Source organism: Trametes versicolor (genome assembly GCF_000271585.1).
Source record: "Trametes versicolor FP-101664 SS1 unplaced genomic scaffold TRAVEscaffold_9, whole genome shotgun sequence".
NCBI lineage: Eukaryota > Fungi > Basidiomycota > Agaricomycetes > Polyporales > Polyporaceae > Trametes > Trametes versicolor.
In genome coordinates, this window is record NW_007360329.1 from 2,160,710 (window position 1) to 2,175,549 (window position 14,840).

Below are 14,840 nucleotides of genomic sequence, written 5' to 3' on the forward strand. Positions count from 1 at the left end.
ACCTTTACCCTTTATATACGGCCAGACGCGTAGGTGGTGGTCAGGAGCACACCCGCAGCTGCAGCCACAAACGCGTTCCGCGGCGTTTCGGCGCTTGCAGCCGCGTGGTCTGCGGCCCGGATGGGTGAATTGCCGGATTTGGACGCGCGTGGGTCATAGGCGAGATTGAGATTGGCTCTCTCAGCCTCTTTCACCTGCAACCACTCCACCGCCACCGCCCGCAGACATGTCTCTCCCCAAGGTACCTAGCTCGTCTTGCTCTCTCGGATGCTACAGCTGCTCACCTGGAAACTGTGCTGTTCTCGCTGGATAGCGAATCATCAAGGTGCGTCGTGCTCTCTGCCGGCCACACGACCAACTTCGCTCACGGCGCGATGGCTTGCTCTCTACTGGGTGCCGTCCGAGCAGGAGACAGAACGGCTCGTAGCGGATCCCGCGCCTGGAATCACTGCGTCGCCGCATGACGACAACCTCCGATACTTCGATGTCACGATCCAAGGACCCGATGGGAGCCCCTTCCAGAGTGCGTCTTCGGTCTATCTCCAACCTACGCCCGCCCAATGTTCTGACCTCGAAACGTAATCTGCGTTTTACGTTGCTGTAGATGGAGTGTTTAGGTTGGAGCTGTTCCTGCCAGAAGAATACCCCATGAGCCCTCCGAAGGTTCGCTTCCTGACCAAGATCTACCACCCTAATATCGGTGCGCCGCCCTTTGTCACTTGCATTTGGACTGGTTGGCTGATACGCCTTGTATGTGTGCAGACAAGCTTGGCCGTATCTGTCTGGATATCCTGAAAGGTGCGTCTCTCGCCTTTGACCCGGTCACTGTACCCGGAAGGGCAATACGCAGCAATACATCAATCCACCCCATCCACCCTCTTTCAGTCCTCCCCCTCATACCGCTACCATGCACTTCTGAACCTCAGAGACCGTTTTCTTTGAACGATCCAGGCTGACCATTCCCCGCAGACAAGTGGTCGCCCGCGCTCCAGATCCGCACCGTCCTGCTCTCCGTCCAGGCGCTCCTCAGCGCACCGAACCCGGACGACCCCCTCGCGACGGACGTCGCGAAGCACTACAAGGAGAACGAGGTCGACGCGCAGCGCGTCAGCCGCGAGTGGACCGAGAAGTACGCCAACGCCTAGCGACCGCGTGCATAGCCGGGGCTGCGGCCGCGCGGGGTGGTTTGCGAGCGGTTGCATTGACGAATCACGAGATCACGAGAGTACTGTGTGAAGCAGCGCCTAGAAGTCTTGGAATGGTGGAATGTACGTTGTTGGCTTGTTGTGTTATCATCTCATTTCGACTTGCACTCTGGATGGTCGATTCGGTCAAGCGTTAATAGGTAAGTATACGGCTGAAAAGAGCAGCTTATGTTCTACCGCTCTCATGGTGTACTACATCCTGAATCCTGCGCGAGGATGCGTGACTGATGCTCGTCCGGCCTGGCCCCTTTCTCCTTCGGCAGAGTCGTAAACTCACAGATGAGATCGAACACAAATGCAGCACTCCTACTCGGAGGGAGCATGCTACTATCGTTGATGACGAGGGAACGAGTCGGACAGGGTGAACGTACAATGTGCTTGGACTCTCTAGCGTCCCCCACATCCGGGACGGTGTGGCACAGTACGTCTTGATATATCAGGATATATGTAACTCAGCACCATAACTCTTTCCTGTTAACGTCGCCAGTGTCTAAGAGGCATTGCAGAGTACCATTGAAAAAATGTCCTGGTCAGGCAACCGGGCGGATTGAAACCAAAACCAGAACATGTTCATAATCACGTCGTACATCAGGGCGTCGAGCCCAAAACTACATATCCATCCGTGAGCTCTCGCGAGAACACTACATACACAACGTACAAGCAGCGAACAGCACCAGGTATCCAACCCGCGGGGCGCGTGAATCCAACATCTTCATATCATCGTACATCGCCTGCGCATCCATCCTGTCTCGAGTCGCAAATCAGCCATGACGCCACGGCGGATGGAACATATTCCATTGCCGCGCCGCCATCCGTCGCTCCTCCGCGCGATCATCCGCGTCTGAGTCGTCGTCGCGGTCGCGGTCGTTCGACCCGCTCGGGCCTGCGACGGGCGCTGGGGGCTCCTCAGTACGTGGTGGCCTGGTGACGCGCCCGCGGCACACGGGGCATGTGCGCGCAGTCTTGAGCCATTGCTACAGCAGAACTTGAGCGTCTGCGGGGAGTGGCGGGAAAGGAGGGGCGACAACGCACCTGAAGACAGCCCTCGTGGAACCAGTGGGAGCACCCGCAGACGCGCAGGCACGGGTCGTCTGGTTGATACTGAATGCGTTTCGGTGAGATGAAATGGAGAGGCGAGAGCGAGAATCACGTACGTCGTCGAGACAGATGGGGCACCGCTCCTCGGTGGCGCCTGGTCGTGTCCATTCGCGATACGTTCCCCTCGGGAGTGACTCGATGATGTCGTCGGGAGTCCCGCGAGGCTTCGCATCGCCCAGAAGGGACGAGAGTGACAGCAGCCCTTCGTAGGAGACGTCGAAATCCTCGTCGCGCTGCAAGGTCAGACGTGTGAGCATTGACGGATAGAGAGAGACATAACTGATACTCACAACGTAATCCCCAAAGTTGCGCCTCCGCATGAACGCAGAATGCCTGCCGGGCGGGACATCCACCCAGACCATGTCGGGCGGGAAGTGCGGCCCAAACGTTCCGCGGCGTGCAAACCGTCCGTTCAGCGGCGCCGGGCGGTCCTCAGCTGGCCGACCATCCCTGAACGCGGCCGCCTGGCCCAGACGAGCGTACCGCCTGGTCCATGTTGACGAATGCACGTCGGCCGGATTGCTCGTTGATGGCTGGCCACTAGCACGCGCTGGTTCCGTTTCGCTGCGCGCAGAAGACGCGCTGGCAGAAGCGGACCCTGCAGCCTCGCCGCTTCTCCGGTCTCGTGCCATCATGCGCTGGACGAGCTCGCGCTGTCGCTGCACGCGCTCTATACGTGCTGACGTGCGGGAGGACGAGTCCTCTGAGGGAGGGTAAGCGTGGTTCGATGCGTGCTCGCGGTCTAGTAGAGTGCGCTGGCGCAGGCGCCGTTGGACTTCCTCCTGTACGGTTGGGCGGTGGCGGGCCGGGTACATAGGGGTGGACATAGCCTGTCTGTAATCCAGGGGGGCCGGTTCCATGGGCGGACGAGCACGGTGGGTCTCGTTGCCTAGTGGACTGCGAGCGCGGATCGAACCGGTCTCCGCGCGCGTATCGGCCTGGCGTTGCCTCATCCGACGGTGAATGGCCTCGTACGTCCACGGGTCGCTCGGCTCGGGGGTGGCCTCCGTGTGCATGTGCCGCGTCCTGTAAACGGCTGTGGCGATCTCGTCCTCCACTCTGGCATTGCGCCTGACCCACGGGTTGGGAAGAGGGGATGTGGCTGGAGCCTCTGGGGCCTCTCTCCTCTCGGTGCGGGTCACTGATGGCTCCGGACGGTCCGTGGCGGAACGATGCTGCAGAGCAACCGATCGAGCCAACGTAGCACGGAAGGGCCCATCGCGGAAGGCGTCAAGATCGATATTGACGGAGCGAGGCTGCCGCGAGGTGTCCTCTGCGGGACGGGCAGCATTGTTGGTGATAGTATTGAGTTCGACGTCAGTCCGGCGACTTGGCTGCGTGGAACGTTCCGTGAACGATTGCAGCATCGCGTCATCCTCTGGAGTGCGTGAGGGATAATAGTGGCCGAGGCCAGGATTCGAGGAATCGTGGTGCCACAGCCAATCCTGGTTGTGTTCTTCTATCATCCCTGTTAGAGGTGTCCAAGTCGACAACCTCGGTTCCGGCACGCGCGGTGGTGAGGGCTGCACTGGAGATGGAGAACGGGGACGAGCACGGTGGCGTAAGCCACTGAGGTCCTGCGCTCGAGCACGACTGTTAAACTCCAGATACGATGGTATGTAGTCCAGAAGGGTCTCGTCCACGTCTACAGCGGGCGGAGGCGACTCTCGCGCAGGTCTTGGAGGCTGCACGGAGTTCGATCCCATACTCCGCATCTCGTCGACGGTTCGCATGCGATAGGGGCCTCGCCGACGCGCGTTCAGACCGAACGCGCTCGGTGAGATAGGCTGTGCCATGTCCCACTCCGAGAAGTCGGCATAATAGTCGTCCAGCAGAGCAGCGTCGTCTAAGCGCCTGGTGATGCGCTCGCGCGTAAGAGAATCGCGGACATGGGTAGGTTCTGGGACCGGCGGGGGCGCACGACGGACGGCTGCTGCTGCTGCTGAGACATTATCGTCTAGCGCATGCCGAAGCGTGGAGTACGAGCTCGTAGGCAGTGGAGATGCTGCGGCCGTTGAAGGAGCAGGGTATGGAGGAAAAGGCGGTAGTGGCTCGGCGAGGAACTCGGCGATGCGTCGACGATGCGCTTCGACCTCCCGCAACGTGCGATCAACGTAGTCCGACCGACGCTCCATGGTGCTGTCGAAGTCATCAAGTGCAGAGCGCACATCCCGGGGAGTCCTTACCGACATCCTGGGTGAGGGACGAGGTTGTATAGGTTGAGGCGTGGTGCGGGCTACGCTGCTGGGCGAACCCATGGTCCTAGCCTCCAACCCATCTGAAAACCGTCGCGGCGTAAATGAAGGAGACACCCGAGGAGAGCGCGTAGATGACTGTGTGGCTGCATCTCTGTCACGGTTGGGCGGCATGTTCACTACATCAAGCAGGTTCATGTGGAATCCATAAGGGCTGAAGTACGGCTCTTCGGAGAACCGATCTTCTCGTCGGAGATTTTCTGGTCTGCTCCCAGATTCGGCAGCTCGTGGCCATCGACCTAGTCGTTCATTGCCAGGGGCATCTGGTTCTGGGGACGGGAAAGCGGTGGGATAGTTGGTGAAGAGACGTCGTGCCCGCGACGTCTCACTGGTACGCCGCCACCACGGGTCATTCGTCAGAGGGGTACCGTCTAGATCCAGGAATCGGCTAGGTGGGGAACGCGGCCGTGTGGTCGCCTCAGCGTCGCCAGGTCTGCGCGAGCCAGATGGACCATTGCTATTTGCGTCGAGGGCAGACGGCGTGGTCTCAGCGCGGCGATGCCGCAGCGCCGGACCATCTAGGCAATACAACTTCTGAACAAATCACATCACGCTGTAGGAGTAGAGCACGAACCGTTGTCCCGCTCGAAAGGTAGCCACGAACCATCAAACATACCAAAGCCCTCCGCCCGAGTGCTCAATGGGTCGTCTCGCGTGCTGTAAGGGTCAGGAAAGAAGTCGTCCAGGCCAGGTGGAAGTCGGACCGGAGGGAGCGGGCCGGCGCCTTGCGCAGAGGATGTGGGAAGGACGGCAGGCGAGGAACGCAAGGGGGCTATCTCGCGATCAAAAGCACTCGCCCGTTCAAGAGACCTCGCTATGTCTTCGTACGGCCCTGGCTGAGGCGCTACAGGCTGGCTCTGCCGCGGTGGGCCGGGAAACAACTCGAAGTACGTGGGCCGGTCGTCAATAGGAGAAGTGGGGCGAGTATGGCTCTCGGGGACTGCAGGGTCGATGAGCATGTGCATGTCTTCCTCGCTCTCGTCAAGCAGGGTAGGAGAAGCGGCGGTGGGGAGTGTGGACTGAGCGGAGTGGTAGCTGGAGTTGCTGCCTCCGCTGCTGGAGGGTGATAACGGATCAGCAGCAAGGATGTCGTCGAGCTCGCTGGTATATGAAGAGTCGCTGTCGTTGCGAGCCCGCTTGTTCCGCTCACGGTTGGCCTCCTCCCTGCTCGAGGAAGGTACGGGAGAGTCCCTGCGGCTGCGGCCTGCATGTTGAGTGTCTGTTTCGGGGTCGGGGTTTATAGCATCGAAAGTTCGTTTGTGGGACGAACCCGAGGGCATGCCCGTCGAGTAGCGAGGCTCCGACATCGAGGGCAATCGAGAACGGAGAGAGGGATGGTGGTGGTCGTGAACAGACCTGTGAAGCGCTGCACGCCACTCATTTCCCATTTCCCCCATTGTCCCCCGGATTAGATAGACGCCCACACTTTTGTCCGTATCAGGCAATTGTCCAAGTTCATCGCTCTTCCGCTCAACGGTGAGCCTGGTCATGCTTCGGTTAACCTCATCTAGTGGGGTGTATTGGCAGGATCGTAATCTACTTGACAAGACATTACAGTATGCAACACAACGAGAGCAACGGGCACACAATATCCATCTCACTCCGTCTTCTTGGCCAACGCCTCCTCCGCCCGCCGCTTCTCCCTCCGCTCGCGCCCACGCGTGACCATCGGCTTCGGCTCCAGGTTCGCGAACAGCGCCTTGCACACCTTCTCGATGATCCAGCACCCCGCAAAGTCGATGACCATCGAGGCGGTCAGGCGGAACTTGAACTGCAAACCCAACTAGTCAGCACTGGTCCTAGCGTCTTCATACCCAGATGGGAAGGCTCACCGAGTCCTGCATCTCGACGATCTGCAGCCAGCGGTTGAGCTCGGGCATGAGGTCCGTCGCGCCTGAGAACGCGACCGCGCTCGCGCCGACCAGCCCGTAGTACAGCGCCGAGTTCTCGCGGATGCCCTCGCGGAACGGCCGTCCCTGAAAGTTGATCGCGAATGTGGACACCTGCTGCGAGAGCCCGAGAAGGTAAATGGCTGTGTTCAGCAGGTTCGGCTCGAACTTCGCCTCGAGGTCGATCGCGCCGCGCGACTCGTACACGTGCGTGAGCTGCGTGATGTACACGAGCGTCGCGATGTGCAGCGCGAACTGCAGGAGGACAGAGAGCAGCACGTAGAAGTTGAAGATGTTCCCGAGTGGGCGTTCCCTGGAGAGCTTTTCCACGGGCTGTAGAGTGGATGTGAGCGATAGAAGATGTGGGTAGATGAGAGAGCGACTGACCTTGGCCCGCGAGATGCAGAGGAAGCAGACCGACATGAGCATGCCCGTAATTGTGACCTGGTAGTCGCCAAACTTGATCCCATCGAGGTACTGCACGCTCAGACTGTACGCAGTGATCAGGCAGTTGAGCGCGAGGATCTTGTACATCTGGATCGTCGCCACCAGCGTGCAGCGGCCCTGGCGGATGATGTGCGTAACTACACGAACACGTCAGCGCTGGCTTGCATCAGGTCAACTGGAACTACGCACTTGCGCTGACGTTGGACAACTTCGACGTGAACGGCGCTGCGCAGGACGCGTCGCCGAGCTTGATTTTCGGCACCTCGTCCTCGCCGTCCATCTCCGCCAACTTGTCCGTAATCGTCGCGATATCGAACTGCACCCCCTGTCAAAATCATGTCTTACAACAACGTAGACTGAACGCACCTTCTCCATCGGGTTCTTCTTCTTCGCGTTCTGCTGGTCCGCGGCGGCCTTCTTCTGCGCCTCGACGACCTCCGGGTACAAGTGCGCGATGACCGGCGGGACTGGCGGCGGCACCTGACCGAAGCGCGCAGAGATCTTCAGCTGGCTCTCGTACACCTTCTTCACGCGCTCGTTGCGCTGGTGCTCCGCGATCTTCTTCAGGTCCTCCTCCGTGCCGTCCAGCAGCGCGACGCCGATGTGCGCCTGCTTCAGCGCGCCCACGTCGTTCGTGCCGTCGCCCGCCATCAGCGTCACGTACCCGAGGCTCTTGAGCGAGGTGAGGATGAACTCCTTCTGTGCGGGCGAGACGCGCGCGTACACCCAGGTGTTCTGCACGAGGTCGTTCCAGGAGGGGTGGGCCTGGTAGAACTTCATGGCTGCGCCGGTGATGCAGATGTCGTACTTGTCGAAGAGGGTCGTGTCGAGGGGCTTCGTGGGGTCGACGGGGATGATCACGGTCTCGTCCACCGAACGCCACACAAGGCCTGCGAGACTGATCAGCGTTGAACGGAGGAATGAGGTACTCAAACGCACTAGAGTCGGAGGTGCCTTCGGGCACGTCCAGAATCAGGGCATCGCGGTCGACAATCTCCACATCGCGAGCGACGTGAACAGCAGTGAGCGGGTTGTCGCCGGTGATCATGACGCACTACAAGAACATCAGACACGGCCTACGATTGCTTAGAATAGTGAGAGCGTACGCGGTGTGAGGAGTCGCCTAGCATTTTCAGAGTCTCGACGGCGTCGGGCTTGAGCGGGCAGTGGAAGACCAAAAATCCGGCGAACTGCAGTTCAGACTCGACCTGGTCACGAGGAAGCTTGTTGATCTACAAGTCGGAGCAGCGTGAGCGCATCTCAAGCGGATATTCTCTGAGTCGCTGACCTTGTCCACAGTCAAGCTGTCCATCTCCTTAAACCCGAGCGCGAGCACGCGGCTGCCCCTCCGCGTGTACCACTTGTACGTGTCATCATATCCCTCCGGCACCGCCGCAAGCATGCGCTTAATCGTCTCCGGGGCGCCCTTCGCCGCAACGATGCAGCGCCCGTTCGGCAGGCTTGACACCGTGCTCATGCGCTTCAGCGCGGACGAGAACTGGAACCGGCGGCGGACGGTCAGGTGCGTGCGGTGGGGCGCAGCCACGTCGATCGGGGCGATGCTGTCGCCCTTGGAGAGCTGCCAGTTGAGTGCGTCGAGCGTCGTGCGCTCCATAGGGTCGCCGACGATCGTGCCGTCGTCGAGGCGCACGAGCGCGTGGGCGGCAGCCAGGGCGAGCGTCGTTTCGCGGCCAGTAGCCTTGACGTCTACGAGCTTGAGAGCGTCCGTGGGGCTGCGCACTATGTTAGTCTCGCTGCGACGGTGTGCAGATGTAACACTTACTCGACACCAACAACACCCTCTACGACGAGGTTCTCCGCGGTGATTGTGCCTGTCTTGTCGAAGCAGCAGACGTCCACACGCCCGGCGGACGGGATGCGGAAGGGTTCAGTGCAGAAGATAGCTATGGTGGTATATGAGAACCAGTTCCAACAAAGCCGCAAATAACAACCCACCATATTTGGACAAGGCAACCAGAGATGCGTTGACGGCCAGAGACAGTTCCATCGGCAGCTCGGGAGGCACGACACTTGTGATGATCAAGATGCAGTCGAGGAGCAGCTTCGATTTCTTGAGTTCCCGCTCGATACCTGTCACGCCCTGTGAGTATCTAGGGCTTAACACCCAAGGAATCCGCACAAACCTTTCGTCCACACATACCAACTCGCAGCGATAGCGAATATGAGCAAGAAGCCAATGAACAAGAAGCTCTCCGCGTTGTTTGCAGATACGCGTTCCGTGGAGAAGATCATCGTGCGCACGAGTTGGCCTTGAGCAGTTCCGAAACCAGTGCGGAGCACGACCCCGAGGCACCCGCCGTCGGGCGTGTCCCCGCCGTTCGTCGCCTGGAGCAACTTGGTTCCTGCGAAGAGGACGGCGTTCTTGTGCGCGCCATCGACGTCGAGGGCCTCATCCGCCTCCAGAAGCGCAATAGACTCCTTGAGCAGGGGCGTGGACTCTCCCGACAACATGGCCTCGTTCATAATGCAGGTTCCGCGCACGAGCAGGATGTCCGCTGGGACATTCGTTTCCGTCTGCTGTCTCGCTGTGCAAATTTGGTCAGATATGCGGCCGCACTCATGTCTGCGTTCACGTACCAATCGAGATCAAGTCGCCGGGAAGCAAGTCGTCGCTCTGGATCTGTATCCACTTTCCGCTGCGCTTGACATAGACCGGGTAGGGCGCGATCGACATCGTGCGGAACTCCGTGAGGGTGCGGAGGCGTTGCCAGACGACAGTGCACTCGAAGACGATGAGCATGAACAGCGTGAACAGGCTGTAGTACCAGTACTCGTCCAGACACCAGAGCGCGACGCAGAAGATCTGGAAGACGAAGAAGGGCGCGGTCGCGTGCTCCCCGAAGAGCTCCACGAAGGACGGGATCGGGATGTTGTACTCGTTCTTACCGTACAGGGTGGTGAGCGACTTGGTATCCGTCTCGGTCAAGCTGCGGGGCGACAGGAAAGAGCCGAGTGGGGGACTAGAAGAGCAGGGGTATGGCAGCCGGGAGAACGTGATGGGCGAGGACGAGGTGACAACGTAGGCATCCCTCTGGTAGTTGAACGTGTATGTCGTCGGGTCTGACGGGACCTTCTTCTCGAGGGGAACGATTTCGCCCTCGCCACGGTGGCTGGCGGGAAAGATACGAACACAGTCGGCGTCCTCGAGGGAACGCGCCTTCCCAGTGGCGTTATAAAACGGTGACCAGCAGATACAACTCAGCTAGGACTCACCTTCCGAGTAGTGATGAATGCGCGCGCTCCAGTATTCCAGCGGGTGACGAGGAAGCTAAGCGCGTGCCCGAGACCAAGAGAGACGCATGCCAGGAACGTCCACTCTTCGCTCTTGACCCAGTCGTCGTATCGGACGTAGTACGCGTACGCAAGAACGGGGTAGAGGCAGAGGAAGGGGGTCGTGTAGAGGTGGTATTTCCGGGGCAGCGATATGTGGAGGGTCGCGCCCACTATTTCGGACGATTCGACCTTGACCGAGCTCCTGCAACAGCGCGTGAGGACGATGTATTCGCTCATGAATATCCTCTGTGCTTACATGGTGAGCGTACGCCAAAAACGGCGGTGGTCGTGTGGCGAACGAAGTGGGGATGAGGAGGACGTGGAGGGGAGGCGTAAGCCACGTCGGGCCAGGAACACGCCAGATTTCTCGTACAGCTTTCCACGTGGCCTGGCGTAGCGCAGCGAGTGCAATCTCTCCCGTTAGCCGTTGCCTTCTCGAATCTCTTCGCTCTCTTCTCTTCCTCCTCTTACGGTGCGGCAGGCACAGCGCCTTACATGCGGAAAGAGGCCGTCCCACATGCCTAAGGCGGGCAGCAGGAGCAACCGCGCACCGCGAGAAATATCCGAAGTCCGTGAATAGATTGGTATATAACCCGCTGGCCAGTCTGGACGCGATCGTACTACTACAGGTGAAAGGCAGAGCTCTACAGAAAAGCAATAAACGGCCGACGCGCGTCCGGACATGACGTGCAGTTGGAAACGTCGTACAGTAACTGGTCGTGAGCGTCGTAGTGTGTGCCGGCAAGACGCGGCGCGCAAGAGGCATCGCTGCTTTACATAATAACACAGCAGGAGTTTTGCTGAGGACGCGATGAGCTGAGGCGGGGACACGTAGGGCAATGGGGCTCACCTTCTTGGCCGTCTTGTAGAACATCTTGCTCTGCGCGGAGAGCGCAGTCGAGCGGTCCACCAGGTCGTTGATCTTCTCTCCGCGCTGCAAGACCGACTCAATTGTCTTGTGCTACAGCAATGACGTCGCTTCAGCACGCCTTCGAACACAACCATGGGAGTGCAAACCAACCAGAATGATCTTGGTCTCATCCAGTTCCTGCTGGACCTTCATGATCGCATCCGCCTGCCGCGGGTCCTGGTACTTCTGCAGGTACGTGTTGATCTCCGGGAACGAGATCGCCGCGGGGGTTTTGAACGACGCCTGCGGCACCTTCGCAATGAAGTCGTCTAGCAGCTTCGTGAGGAGCGAGAATGCGGGCCGGACGGGGTACTCCTGGTCCGTAATGATGACGCCTGCAATCATTCAGATGTGCCCGGAGTGTTGTACACCTGTGAGGAGACGCACCTGCTAGCTGTTCCGCGCCGCCGCGGTTGTAGACGTGTGCGGTGTACGAGTTCTCCTGGACGCTCTGGCGTTGGCCCTGGGGTGTGCGCTCTGAAATGGTCTTGGTGAAGAAGGACATGAACTCCGCAACCGAGCCCCGTTGGTAGAACGAGAACGAGGACAGGTCGGACGCGCTGGTTAGGATGGTGCAGGTACCGTTCGGCGGGGCGAGCACCACCGCGAGAGAGAAGACCTTCATAGCTGAGTTCCTTGTAGAATTGTTATGTTCTAAGAAAAGCGAGAGGAGGAGACGACTGCTTGAACTGAAGTATGATTGGGAGTTCCGGCGAGTGGAGGGAGAGGGCAAGTGCGGCTAGACGCCGATGGGTACGCTGCTTTCGGCTGCTTCTGTCATTCTTGCTCCGTACCACCGCCGAGGTCTCTCTCGAACATAGTGAAGACCATGTCGCAGCTGCCTCTCTAACCAGCACTGTACGCGGATTGCTTTCGTATGTTCTGCTCTGTGGTACTTTCTCCAACCCTTCAAATAGCTCGCAACCACCTTAGTTGATCCCCCGTGCCCGCGGCTCGAGTTCGCAACCTGCTCAATAATGGGCACCCTTATATGCTCCGTCTCCTTCCAAAGCGGGTTTGACCGAGGTGTGCGTCCTCGCACGGAAACAGAGCGACATGGGTGGTCCCAGAGTCTGTTACTATATGTAAACTAGCACTGCGCTCGAAGCAGATTGGACTACCAGGTGAGTTTTACGTCAAACAACGTGCCTGGTCAAGCAAGGTCAAGCATGCATTCCTGCGAGTGCATTCAGCACCCCCACTGAGAACCGCAACGACTTTCCTGCGTCTCTTTGCCTGGAAACAATGCCCCAACGGGCCCAAGCCAACGTAGAGCCGATCCCGGCACGCAAGCTTTATGTCACCACGCTCAATATGTCCTCGGTTTTCCTGCAGTCCTATCCCGAAACAAGCCCTTGGGACATGGACACTGTAGGAGTAACAGACCTGCATCCTCCGCTGGCAGTACTTCAACCTACTATATGTCCATTGGACGATCAAGTGAAGGTCCTGGCTCTTGCGCAAGCGCAGCGAACCGGAGTCAACCCTTTCTACTTCATGTGCTCGAGCAACCCGTTCTTCCTCGACAACTGGGACTTGGAAAAGGCGGTTTTGCCTTTGAAAGGCTACCAAGTGCCGCGCACTCTGCCGTATTTCGGTATATCTCCTGGGCTCATCTCTGACCCGGAGGAACTCTACACGGGTGACGGTCGGTGTATACTTCGCGCTAAGCTGGACGGTGAGCCGCGTGTTCTCAAGATGGTCAGCTTAAATCATCGTCCTTCAATGTCCGTACGCTAACAAAAAATGTCCACAGTTTCTCGAGGCGGAAGAAGAATCGGACACCGCCAATGACAGCTCCAGCGGTTTCCGACACGAGCTTGATGCGTACACTCATCTCGTTCATTATGGCGTTTGCGAGTCGGGCGCTGTTCCGAAATGTTATGGATGGCTCAGCCTGAGCTTGGACGACGTCCAGTCTTTCGCGGCTCGTTCAGGTCCACCACTCAGTCCAGTCGTCACATTCCTGGTCGATACCATGCAGTCTGTTGCGGGGCACTGCTGGAGGGGGCTCATCCTCGAGGACCTCTCTGGGTTCGCTCCGTTGTCCATCCACAACGTCTCGGGGACAGTCGCGGCGAGTGCGCTCAAGGCTCTTTCGAAAGTGCACAGCGCGTTCGTCCAGCACGGCAACCTCGTTCGACAGCGCGTCATGCTTCGTCCCGAGACTGGACGGGTGGTTTGGGTCGGCTTCAGTTGTGCGTCTTGTGGCGAAGGGGTTGTCTCGCGACAGTCTCTCTTTCATGAGCTCGCGCAAACGTGGAGCCTCTTATACGAGAAATTGGTGAGTGGTTTCCCTTTTCACAGAACGGTGAAGTCTGACAAAGGTTTATATAGCTCCCGGATGCCTTCATCGGCTTCGACGACGATAGTGCGGTAGGAACTACGATCTGGAAGCGCAAAATAGTTGCCGACCCCAGCCGATTCTCGCCGGGTGCAGGCTCTCTTCAACGGGTTCCGCAAGCGACAGTGGAGGCAGAGATCGAGGCTATCATTTCTGCTTGCCCGGAGAAGAACTTACTCGACTGGAACCCGCCCATACACAACATCATTCCTGAACCTAGGGACGACCACAAGTACGATTCGGCTGAACTTCTATCCGCAGCGCAGGAATGGCAGGGGCGCTGGACGGATGATAATTTGTTCTTCAAGTGGCACGGGCGCTGTCCGATCCTTCTACAGGACCATCAGCGGTTCGCGCAAAGCGGGACTACATTCGAGGACTATGATGCACCTCCGCCGCTCCCGCAGATCCCGATGGATCCAGCGATGGAAATCTTGGAATGCCTGTGTGAGACGGGTCCGCACCCTTTGCTGCGGGTGCGCCTGAGGGGGGAAGAACGGCTCCTCAAAGCGGTGAGTATACATTCGTTCGGAACTATGCATGACGAGTACACTGTGAGCTAACCGGGATATCCAGTACAGCGGGGGATGGTGGGATCCCGAGATAGCCGCATACGAACCCTACGTTTCAAGCCTGGCTTACAGGACGTCCCAGCAACGTTTCGAGATCGAGAAGTCTGCATACGCACACCTCGTACACTACGGCGTCTGTGATGTGGGCGCGGTCCCTGTGTGCTACGGCTGGATGGAGATGAGCGAGGCTCACATCGCACAGGCGAACACCTTGATCGCTACCACGATCAAGGACTTCTCGTCCACGGGATGGAGGTACCGGCCGCCGTTTATCGATCCCATCTTTGTCGACGGCTCTCCGGCGGCGGCGCTGGTGCTCGAGTACATCCCGGATGCGGAGGTGCTGCAGGCGCGGAACATCACATACGAGCTGGCGGCGTCGGCGATGCGCGCGTTCACCCGCATCCATGGCGCGTACGTGTTGCACGGGGATGTGCCGAGCGAGTCGAAGAATATCCTTGTAGCCAAGGGGAATCCGGGCCGCGTGGTAGTTGTTGACTTTGACCATGCGCTGGATCTCTCACTGTCTCCAGAGCGGCTCGTCCGGGGCGATTTCCGTAAAGAGCTCCAGGACATCTGGATCATGCTCTACAGCTATATGGTATGTGCAGGGTCCTTTTTGGTGGGTTTGAACAATATGCTGATATTGCTTCAATCACAGTTGCCGGATCAGCGCATTGAGTGCGCTCTGCCTCACCCCCACGACGTTTAGGGCTGCGCGTGTCAAAGATTGGCGATAATAGTGGCTCGGTGGGATCTGACCGATGTTCGTGATGAGGTGCACAGTGTCCAGCTTGCTTCAGAGTGTACTAACTTGGCGCCCCTC

General features: G+C 58.8%; 5 protein-coding genes across 5 annotated transcripts; 2 read left to right on the forward strand and 3 right to left on the reverse strand.

The window, feature by feature from the left end:
- Window positions 1–224: 224 nt before the first annotated feature.
- Window positions 225–1,311, forward strand: TRAVEDRAFT_30645 (ubiquitin-conjugating enzyme; the record flags this gene model as incomplete). The annotated part of the gene is made up of 6 exons (XM_008042801.1): window positions 225–241; window positions 314–325; window positions 409–523; window positions 605–700; window positions 763–798; window positions 970–1,311. Coding segments are annotated over 6 exons (452 nt in total), but the record flags the coding sequence as incomplete, so codon positions are not given.
- Window positions 1,312–2,111: 800 nt separating this feature from the next.
- Window positions 2,112–2,560, reverse strand: TRAVEDRAFT_128767 (uncharacterized protein; the record flags this gene model as incomplete). Its single annotated transcript, XM_008043394.1, has 2 exons — window positions 2,112–2,306; window positions 2,360–2,560. 2 exons carry the CDS (start codon window positions 2,558–2,560, stop codon window positions 2,112–2,114), a joined length of 396 nt encoding a protein of 131 aa, XP_008041585.1.
- A 3,494-nt stretch (window positions 2,561–6,054) lies between these two features.
- On the reverse strand, window positions 6,055–10,495 carry TRAVEDRAFT_152640 (endoplasmic reticulum Ca-transporting P-type ATPase). Its single transcript, XM_008043395.1, has 14 exons — window positions 10,445–10,495; window positions 10,129–10,390; window positions 9,493–10,072; window positions 9,039–9,440; window positions 8,851–8,985; window positions 8,678–8,798; window positions 8,183–8,627; window positions 8,001–8,126; window positions 7,834–7,948; window positions 7,261–7,784; window positions 7,084–7,210; window positions 6,835–7,031; window positions 6,391–6,780; window positions 6,055–6,329 (listed from the first exon to the last, which is right to left on the reverse strand). Coding segments are annotated over exons 1-14 (3,600 nt in total). The 5' UTR covers window positions 10,447–10,495; the 3' UTR covers window positions 6,055–6,155.
- Window positions 10,496–10,751: 256 nt separating this feature from the next.
- TRAVEDRAFT_171987 (snare protein YKT6) lies at window positions 10,752–11,819 on the reverse strand. The gene is made up of 4 exons (XM_008043396.1): window positions 11,486–11,819; window positions 11,210–11,433; window positions 11,039–11,149; window positions 10,752–10,988 (listed from the first exon to the last, which is right to left on the reverse strand). Exons 1-4 carry the CDS (start codon window positions 11,721–11,723, stop codon window positions 10,962–10,964), a joined length of 600 nt encoding a protein of 199 aa, XP_008041587.1. The 5' UTR covers window positions 11,724–11,819; the 3' UTR covers window positions 10,752–10,961.
- Window positions 11,820–12,343: 524 nt separating this feature from the next.
- Window positions 12,344–14,726, forward strand: TRAVEDRAFT_50571 (uncharacterized protein; the record flags this gene model as incomplete). The annotated part of the gene is made up of 5 exons (XM_008042998.1): window positions 12,344–12,799; window positions 12,855–13,382; window positions 13,436–13,954; window positions 14,019–14,615; window positions 14,676–14,726. 5 exons carry the CDS (start codon window positions 12,344–12,346, stop codon window positions 14,724–14,726), a joined length of 2,151 nt encoding a protein of 716 aa, XP_008041189.1.
- Between the last annotated feature and the right edge of the window lie 114 nt (window positions 14,727–14,840).